This window comes from Lipotes vexillifer, unplaced genomic scaffold, assembly GCF_000442215.2.
Source record: "Lipotes vexillifer unplaced genomic scaffold, Lipotes_vexillifer_v1.1 scaffold113, whole genome shotgun sequence".
NCBI classification, from domain to species: domain Eukaryota; kingdom Metazoa; phylum Chordata; class Mammalia; order Artiodactyla; family Lipotidae; genus Lipotes; species Lipotes vexillifer.
Window position 1 is genome coordinate 157,451 of NW_006792514.1, and position 9,548 is coordinate 166,998.

At 41.5% G+C, this 9,548-nt stretch overlaps 1 protein-coding gene across 1 annotated transcript in view; it reads left to right on the forward strand.

Moving 5' to 3' along the window:
• RFTN2 (raftlin family member 2) overlaps positions 1-9,548 on the forward strand; it is a 59,654-nt gene that overhangs the window by 21,757 nt on the left and 28,349 nt on the right. Inside the window, exon 5 of the mRNA XM_007465694.1 lies at positions 1,657-1,866. Coding sequence (XP_007465756.1) covers positions 1,657-1,866 — 210 coding nt within the window. The remainder of the gene's footprint in view (positions 1-1,656; positions 1,867-9,548) is intronic.

A 9,548-nucleotide genomic window follows, 5' to 3' on the forward strand; every position in this document is an offset into this window, starting at 1 on the left:
TCCCAACTCATCATCTCACCACCTCACCACCACCAACACCCTCCCATTTTTCTAACAGTTCCCTAGCTAACAACCACCCTGATTTTCCTGCAGAGAGCAAAATTTAGGAATATAAATTTAGGAATGTAAGAGTTGTTGGAGTTGTGGCCAGAGAGCTACCCACTATATTCCACCCACAGCTACCTATAAACTCCTGCTGGTTCCCAACCTAACTTTGATTAGATCAGGTGTCTGTTCCAAGTCTTTTAAGTTTCAAATCCAGTATGCTACTTAATTTAATTTTCAGTCTTTAGATTCTGCTTTCTATTTATTTAAAAACCCTATATTTTTTGATAACTTTTCTATGGCAGTGGTTGGTTCTTAACTTTTGGTGCTGGGGGGTGGGAGTGAGAGCGATAGCGATGGGGGCTGGGGGGAGACCAACAAAAGACCTCTTGGAGAGTCTGGTGAAATCCATGGAGACTCACCCAGAAAAACACACATAACACACATACCCCTAATACTCTGTGACACAAGTGGTGTTAGACTTCCTAAAACACAACCATAAATGTGGGTCCATAGACCCCCAAGTTAAGAATTTGCTAACTTGTAAAGTATATGATCCAGCAGTTCCATGTCTAAGTATGCATTCTAGAGTCACTCTCACATATGTGTCCAAGGAATGAATAATGTTTGTAATAACAAAAATTCAGAAATAATGTATATGTCCATCAACAGGAGAAAAGTAAACTGGAATGCTATATAGCAGTTAAACTAAATGAATAAGATCTATATGTATTAATTACACTTCAAAAGCATAATGTTGAACAAGAAAATCAACTTATAGATTGATACATACAGTATAATACCATTTTTAAAAAACTTTTTAAACTGGAAAACATTGTTTTTAAACTGCAAAACATCATTTATGTGTAAAGAAATGTGTATTAAAAGAATAAAAGAACTTGCATGAGAATAATAAACACCAAATTCATTACAGTAGCTATTTCTGGAGTATAGGATTAGGGGAGATACATCTTGAGCCTCAAGTACATCCATTTCTCATTTCCTTGAAAAAAATCTGAAGCAAACCTGGCCCAATGTTAACATCTGATATAGTTGAATGGTGGATAATTTTATTATTCTGTATGCTTGTTTGTGTGCTTGAAATAGCTCATGATTAATTTTTTTTTTTTTTTTTTTTTTTGTAGGTTTCTTGTACTGTCTTTGCCTTGCTTTGGTATCGGGGTGATGCTGACCCCATAGAATGAGCTGGGAACTCTCTCCTCCCCTTCTGTTCCTGGAAGAGATTATGCAGAATTGGTGTTATTTCTTCCTTAAATATTTGATAGAATTCACCACTGAAGCGATCTGGGCTTGAAGATTTCTTTTTAAAAAAGATTTTAGGGCTTCCCTGGTGGCGCAGCCGTTGAGAGTTCGCCTGCCGATGCAGGGAATACGGGTTCGTGCCCCGGTCTGGGAAGATCCCACATGCCGCGGAGCGGCTGGGCCCGTGAGCCATGGCCGCTGAGCCTGCGCGTCGGGAGCCTGTGCTCCGCAGCGGGAAAGGCCACAACGGTGAGAAGCCCGCGTACTGCAAAAAAAAAAAAAAAGATTTTAGGAATCTTTTCAGTAAAATTATAGTTTTCCCCTTTTTTCTTCTTTCTGAACACCTATCCTCAGATAACAAGTTGTATACAGTCTTCAATGATTTTGAGGATGAATCACCCTGCTGGACCTATCAGGAAGGCATCTTGTCAATGAAAGTAACGAGAAAAGGCTCTGTCATTAGTACACTTGATGCCGATTGGCTGGAGTTAACTACATTTTATTATAAACAAGGCTTGTCTTTAATCGATTCTTTTGTATGCTGGGAAACATCTAAAGGTAAGTTTTATATTATGATATGTTGATATCTAAAGAATTTGACCTTGCGTCAGAGTTGGTGGAAATGTTTTTGCCTCTCAAGTTCAATGGCTAAAAGGACAGATTTTTTTTTTGAATTTTCTTTTATTTACTTATTTATTTCTTATACAGCAAGTTAAAAGGACAGATATTATTCCTAAGAAAATAGATTCTAATTATTACACAACTCTGTAGCTTTAATTTAGAAGCTTAACCATCCTGTGTGGTACTATTATAATGTGATATTTGCTGTTGGGTTGTGACTATCAGAAATGGACAAACCACTGTGTGATTAATTAGTAGGATTTTCCAAATAAGATGTACTACAGCAGCCCAATCAGGAGGTTTATGATAACATTTGACAATTACTATCCAAATTTATTACACTAGCCCAGTTTTGGAGACTACCTACCATGTCCTCCAGTCTAAACCTGACTTCTTCTAAAATTCGTATAGAAAAATAAACTTTGGTTCAGAAAATTATATTGACCTATATTTATTTATACCTTCCCCTTATCTTTCATCTTTATCTAACCTTCTTCTTTTAGTTACAATGGGATATGTAATCATTCATGTCTATCATAAAAACAAACAAATCTTTCCAAAAATTATTTCTAAAGAAAGTGTTTTTAAAAAGAGATTAGTGCTGGGACTTCCCTGGTGGCGCAGTGGTTAAGAATCCACCTGCCAGTGCAGGGGACACAGGTTCGAGCCCTGGTCCGGGAAGATCCCACAAGCCGCAGAGCAACTAAGCTTATGTGCCACAACTACTGAGCCTGCGTGCCACAACTACTGAAGCCCACGTACCTAGAGCCTGTGCTCCGCAACAAGAGAAGCCACTGCAATGAGAAGCTCGCACACCTCAATGAAGAATAGCCCCTGCTCTCCGCAACTAGAGAAAGCCCGCGCACAGCAACGAAGACCCAATGCAGCCAAAAATAAATAAATAAATTTATTTTTAAAAAATAAAAGAGATTAGTGCTAAAAAAAAAAAAAAGAACAAAGATAGTAAGGAGACTGGAAAAATGCATTAGGAAGGATGGAGGTTATGAAAATCAGGATAGTTAGGGACCATGACACGAGGTTAGAGGAAGGAATGAAAAAGCAAATAAAATGAGATCTCAATAAACCCTATTATTATTAAATCAGCCTAGTGATACCTTAACTAATACAACTAAAGACTGGATGATTATTTAAAATTATCGAGTCATGTTCCAATAGGTCTCTTTAAGTAGCAACCAAGAGTAAGGATCTAGCTCATTGGAGCACCCCATGGAGCACCCCAAAAAACATCACCTTGCATAGTGCTTGGCACTTAGCAAGTGCTCAGTAAATATTTATTAGTATTTTTGGTTACTAGAAACTTCTTCCAAGTTGATCTTTTATGGAAATAGCCAGACCTGATATGAAGCACATGGACTTTAGCATCAGACAGACCAGGGTTTAAATCCTGTGTCCTCTACTTAGAGCTGTATGACCTGGGGAAGTTAGTTGAGCTCATTGAGCCTCAGTTTCCTAAAAGGGGGATAAAAACACTCCTACTAACTGTTGTGAGAATTTAATAAGATATAGTACGTGCAAAGTGACTCCCACGTGCCTTGCCCACTGTCAGAGTTCATTTTCTGGGGTTGGTCTTTTCTCCTGCCACTTGCTAGATGCACTTACAGTACTTTTTTTGTTTGTTTTTTTTAGCAGGTTTTCCATTTTTTTAAATTAATTTATTTATTTTTGGCTATGTTGGGTCTTCATTGCTGCACACAGGCTTTCTCTAGTTGCAGAGAGCGGGGGCTACTCTTTGTTGCAGTGCTCAGACTTCTTATTGCAGCGGCTTCTCTTGTTGCGGAGCATAGGCCCTAGGCATGCGGGCTTCAGTAGTTGCAGCACACAGTAGTTGTGGCACATGGGCTTAGTTGCTCCAAGGCATGTGGGATCTTCCCAGACCAGGGTTCGAACCTGTGTCCCCTGTATTGGCAGGCGGATTCTTAACCACTGAGCCACCAGGGAAGTCCCTACAGTTCTTTTAGTATGAATCATCTATTTGAAGGTCAGTTTATGCCTCATATATTCCCTCCTGCCCCATCTCTTTCTCTTCACTCCAAATAGTCTAAATAAGAGCTGTTGAAAACAAAGAGAGGGCGGCGGTGATTTCCTGGCCGTCCAGTGCTTAAGACTCCACACTTTCACTGCCGTGGGCCCAGGTTCAATCCCTGGTAAGGGAATTAGGATCTCACAAGCTTCGAGGCACGGCAGAAAAAAACAACCATTCCAAATTTTGGATTGTGACTAACTGCTAAAGGAAAGACAAAAAAATCCTCCTTTCACAGTGTCTTTCAGGCATCCCTGCCTTGGGCCTTGCCTGATGATGAAAATAAAATTAGCCACAGCAGTTGCCAGCCAGAGGCTCTGTAGGGCTTTTGTTCTTAAAGCCTCAGAAGCTATTTAGAGAGCCCAGGGGAAAGTCTTTCCCTCTCAGCAGCTCTGGAATGTCTCATTAGACGTTTTGCATTGCAGGCCTTGCCAAGCCCTAACAAGCCACAAGCCATGGTCTGTAAGGTCTGGCAATTGGGTGTGTCACTTGGGACTTTCCTGGGAGTATACAGGGAAGCTGTGGAGGGGAAATTGTGACCAATGCCTGTGTCACTGTGAGAAGCAAGTCAGAGGAAGCAGGGCTGAATTGGTCGCTTTGTTCTGGGATATCTGATGCCTGACATCTAAAGCACATAGGGGACAATGCATATTTTGTTTTGTCTTGCTTCCATCCTCTTCCAAAATATTGTCAGAAGTCAGCCCACCATGAGGAATAGAAGTAAAAAACCAAACATTGCTCAGAAATTTAAATATATTACTCCACAAATCTCATTCTATAAATCTCACTTTATAAAATTCTCTGGAGACAGAGGGGGAAAAAAACTTTTAAAAGTTTTCTCCTTCAGGAAAGTCATGGTGGAAAAGTTGTAAGGTTTGTGAAATTCCTCTTCAGTGCCCCTTCCCACCCACTTTCAAAGCCTTTTCTGTTTTGAAAAGTCCCATAGGCAGAGGCACCCAGGGACCCTTTTGCTGTTCGTATGGCCTGAGGGTTCTCACTGCAGTGGCCTCCTGTTCCTGACCTTCTCCAGCACTGCCCAGCCTTCACCAAACTGGTCTGCAGCTGAATTCTCTGCACACTTACGAAAAGCTCCAAGTGAACCCAAGGGAGGCTACAAGAGGCTTACCCAATTGAGCCAACAGAGACAAAACACTTTATTCTACCAGAACATATAGAGATCCAGGGGGGGCAGGTGACAGGGATGAGATAAGCAACTTTGCCAGGTGATACAAAACACACATACACACACAACACTTGAGGTTCTCACACTTCACTGGCCTACGAATGCCCCCATCACCCTCAGAGCACAGCCTCTTCCCACCTTTAGTATACCCACATCTGAAGGCTACATTTTCATTTTTTGTGAATTCTTTTCAGACTTCAATTGATATTCATTTCAATCTCTTCACTCCTATAAAAATGCTTGTGTGGAGTTGGCGGGGAAGATGTATCAGAATAAGCAGTTAGAACTGGAACATGTATGTGTTCGTTTCACATATATGTATATGCCAGGTCCTAGGCCAGGCATGAAGGGTTTACACTGATGAGCAAAATGGACATCTTCCCTCCTCTCAAAAAGCTAGCCACGGGACTTCCTTGGCAGCCCAGTGGTTAAGACTCCACGCTTCCTCTGCAGAGAGTATGGGTTTGGTCCCTGGTTGGGGAACTAAGATCCTGCAGGCAGCCCAGGGCAAGGCCAAAAAAAAAAAAAATGCCCCATGGCATCAGGCTGTAATGGGCATCAAAACATATATACCTAATTTCAAAATTGAGAATAGTGTGTGATGTTACCCAGCAGGATATTGTAATGAGAGTAACAGGGAAGAACCAGCTTAGATGGGTGGTCATGAGGTCCCTTCTGACAGGGTAACAATCACAATGAGACTGGAAGCCTGGAGAGAGCTGGTGTTCAGGAACCAGAGGAAACGCCCCCAAATGTACAAAAACCTAGGATGCGAGAGAGGAACTGGGAAAGGGTCTGTGTCGCTGGTGCAGGGTGTACAAGAGAGAATGGCTCCCGACAAAGTAGGAGAGGTGAGCAGTAGCCACGCCACCTAGATCTTAACAATATAAATGATGCAACAGGCACTAACACATATTTGTACTTACTCTATGCCAGCATTGTTCTAAGCATTTCACATTTATTCACTCATTTAATCCCCGCAGCAGCCCTATGGGGTAGGTATGATTGTTCCCGTTCTACAGATGAAGAAACTGAGGCACAGAGATTTTAAATAATGGGCTCATGTTCAAGCAGCTAGAAGGGGTAGGAGGTAGGTGGAGTGTGTGCTCTTAACCAACTTGCCATCCTGTCAGGATTTTTATTCCAAGTCATTCGTTGAAGATTTAAGGAGGGAGTTATGACCTGACCTATATTTAAAAAATAACTTACTTGGCCTCACTTTTGGAAACGGATCATGGAGGGCAAGTATGGAAGTGGGGAGGCTGCTAAGAGGCTGTTGCAGTAATCCAGAGAGATGATGGTGGATGGGCAGCAGTAAACAGGCTGAGATGCATTCTGGAGACAGAATGCTCATAAAAGAGATACAGAATGAGAGTTCTCATATGTGCCTGCCCTCCACTTCTCAGACGGGGTCCCAGGCCCACCCTCTGGGCAGTTTAATGCCAAAAATGACACTTGGCCCCAAATACTAAAATGGAATGTTACATTTCCTCACATTTACAGAAATGTCAATGTCACATCTAGCTGAAATGAATGTGTAAGATCACATTTCCAGACAAGTAAACCATTCCCTGGAAATTCTTTAAACTTGTGCTTCGCAAACCAGGGTCAAAGTACCCTAGGGGTATGCAGCTTTGTACCAGGGAGTACACAACTTCACAGGATAAACCTCTTCCTAGAGTGTCAATATTCCTTTAAGATTGGGGGTAGGAGAAAGCAGAAGAGAAAATATTGCTTTTTCACGTCATATGAACATATTTGAATAGAATGCAAAATTTGCATGTGTTTTTAAGATATAACATTAAACTTTAAAGAAAGCTTATGCTTTGCCCCAAGTCACTTCAAACTGTACCTGGAGACCATCCTTCAGTGATACAAGTGTACTTTCCTTTGCTATTGATGGCATTTGGGCAAAAAAAAAATTTTTTTTGAGAAACAGTGGGTCAGACCAATGCGTTGTAACTTTTTCATATTATGCACACATAGAAAATGGTAAAATTGCAGGGCACATGGGTATAAGCGGAAAGGCTGCTCTGGGCAGGAGGGGGTGCCCTGTGCCTTAGCACACCTGTACCCCTTCTAAGCACACCAACGGGCCAAGGCACACAAGGTGGGAAGCTCTGAGATAAGTGATGTTAAGAGATGACTCAGTTCACGGGAACTTCCCTGGTGGCGCAGTGGTTAAGAATCCGCCTGCCAATGCAGGGGACACGGGTTCGAGCCCTGGTCCGAGAAGATCCCACATGCCGCGGAGCAACTAAGCCCGTGCGCCACAACTACTAAGCCTGCGCTCTAGAGCCCGTGAGCCACAACTACTGAGCCCAAGTGCCACAACTACTGCAGCCCGCGCGCCTAGAGCCCGTTCTCCGCAACAAGAGAAGCCACCGCAATGAGAAGCCCCCACTCACCGCAACTAGAGAAAGCCAGCGCAGTAAGAGAGACCCAACGCAACCAAATATAAATAAATAAAACTTAAAAAAAAAAGAGAGATGACTTCGTTCTGGACAGTTATTAAGTAATTGTGCAGAATTATCACCTCACCCCAATACCTGGAAGATTTAACACACCAAACACCCAAATGGTCACCCCCCTACCCCCCATGAGGCCTTGCCTGCCACCCTCCTTAGCTGCCACTTCTGTTAGGGAGAATTTCTCAAGAGAGAAATACTCTCTCCTGTGGAAGTATCATTCTTCTGCGGCTCTAAGGACTGGCATGGTCCCTAAGAAAGCTAGCCAGGGAACCTGGGGAGCTCTAAAGTGAGAAGGCAGGTCTTTTGTTTTTAACTGAAGTATAAGATACATATAGTAATGTGCATCTTATGTGTACCGCAGAATAGAACACAAATGTTCAAGATACAGAACATTTCCTTATATGTCAATTATATCTCAAAAAAACTGGAAAAAATGAGAAAAAAAAAAAAGATACAGAACATTTCCAAAATCCCAGAAGGCCTCCTCATGGCCCTTCCCAATCAATACCCTCCCACGCAGAGATAAGCATTATTCTGAATTCCAGCACCATAGATTAATTTTGCCTGTTTTTGAACTTCGTGTAAGTTGAAATATACAGTATGTATTCTTTCTCGTCTCACTTCTTTTGCTCAACATAATATCTCTGAAATTCATCCATGTTGTTGCATACCCGTGAGTCTTTCTTTTTTATTCTTGGTAGTATTGCAGTGTATGAGTCTACCATACTTTTATTCTTTTAAACCAAAAGAAGTTTAGAAGTACTAGGGACTCTCGATACCGAGAACAAGAAAAACACAAAGCCACAAAACCCATAGTTCTCCAATTATATAATCCTAAAGTGAATAAGAAACAGATTACAATTAACTACATAATTATCACAGTATATAATTATTTTTAAAGTTCATACCCCCATTCTAAAAAAGGACTTGAGGCAAATATACATTTTTTTAATAAATAAATTTATTTATTTTTGGCCGCGTTGGGTCATCATTGCTGCCCACAGGCTTTCTTTTAGTTGCAGAAGAGTGGGGGCTACTCTTCCTTACGATGCGTGGGCTTCTCATTGCAGTGGCTTCTCTGTTGTGGAGCACGGGCTCTAGGCTTGTGGGCTTCAGTAGTTGCAGCACGCGGGCTCAGTAGTTGCGGCACGTGGACGCTAGAGCGCACGGGCTTCAGTAGTTGTGGCAGGCAGGCTCAGTAGTTGTGGCTCTCGGGCTAAGTTGCTCTCCACAGCATGTGGGATCTTCCTGGACCAGGGATCAAACCTGTGTCCCCTGCACTGGCAGGCAGATTCTTAACCACTGCACCACCAAGGAAGCCCCAAATATACAATTTTAAAGATGGTCTTGTGATGCTCTAAACTTACAATCAAAAACAGATTTAGTTCCACTGGTCACTTTGGTATGACAGTAGACAAGTACATTAAAGGAAGTGGAACATATACTGTAATTAGAAAAACAATTCCAACAAGTCAATTAAACTTTACTGGGTTGTTGGGGACCACTCTGAAAAATGTAAATTCTTCATGATATTCTGCCCTAACTGTAACTGATATAAAAATACTAATAAGAGTGATTTTCTCTTAAAGCCTATAGCCCATTAATAAAAATGAAAACTAAAAATTACATTTAAATTACTTTTGTCCTTTTTATCTTTAAGCTTAATAGATCTTTTGAAAACTTTGTAGGTTATTATTTAGATAACTGTCAACAAGGGAAACTTTGATGTGACCTTATGCTGTATGAAACCAGAGTGCTTAACCAGCACATGACCATGGGAAATTGTCTCCTATTGCAAAATAGGAGACAAAAGAACTTCCATAAAATCAGTTTAGTTTTGGCCAGCTGGTTTTTGTCAGCTATTCAAAAAAATGTCAGAGAGGCCCTCCCTTAAAACTTCCTTCCCAGCAGGAACTCTTTTGAC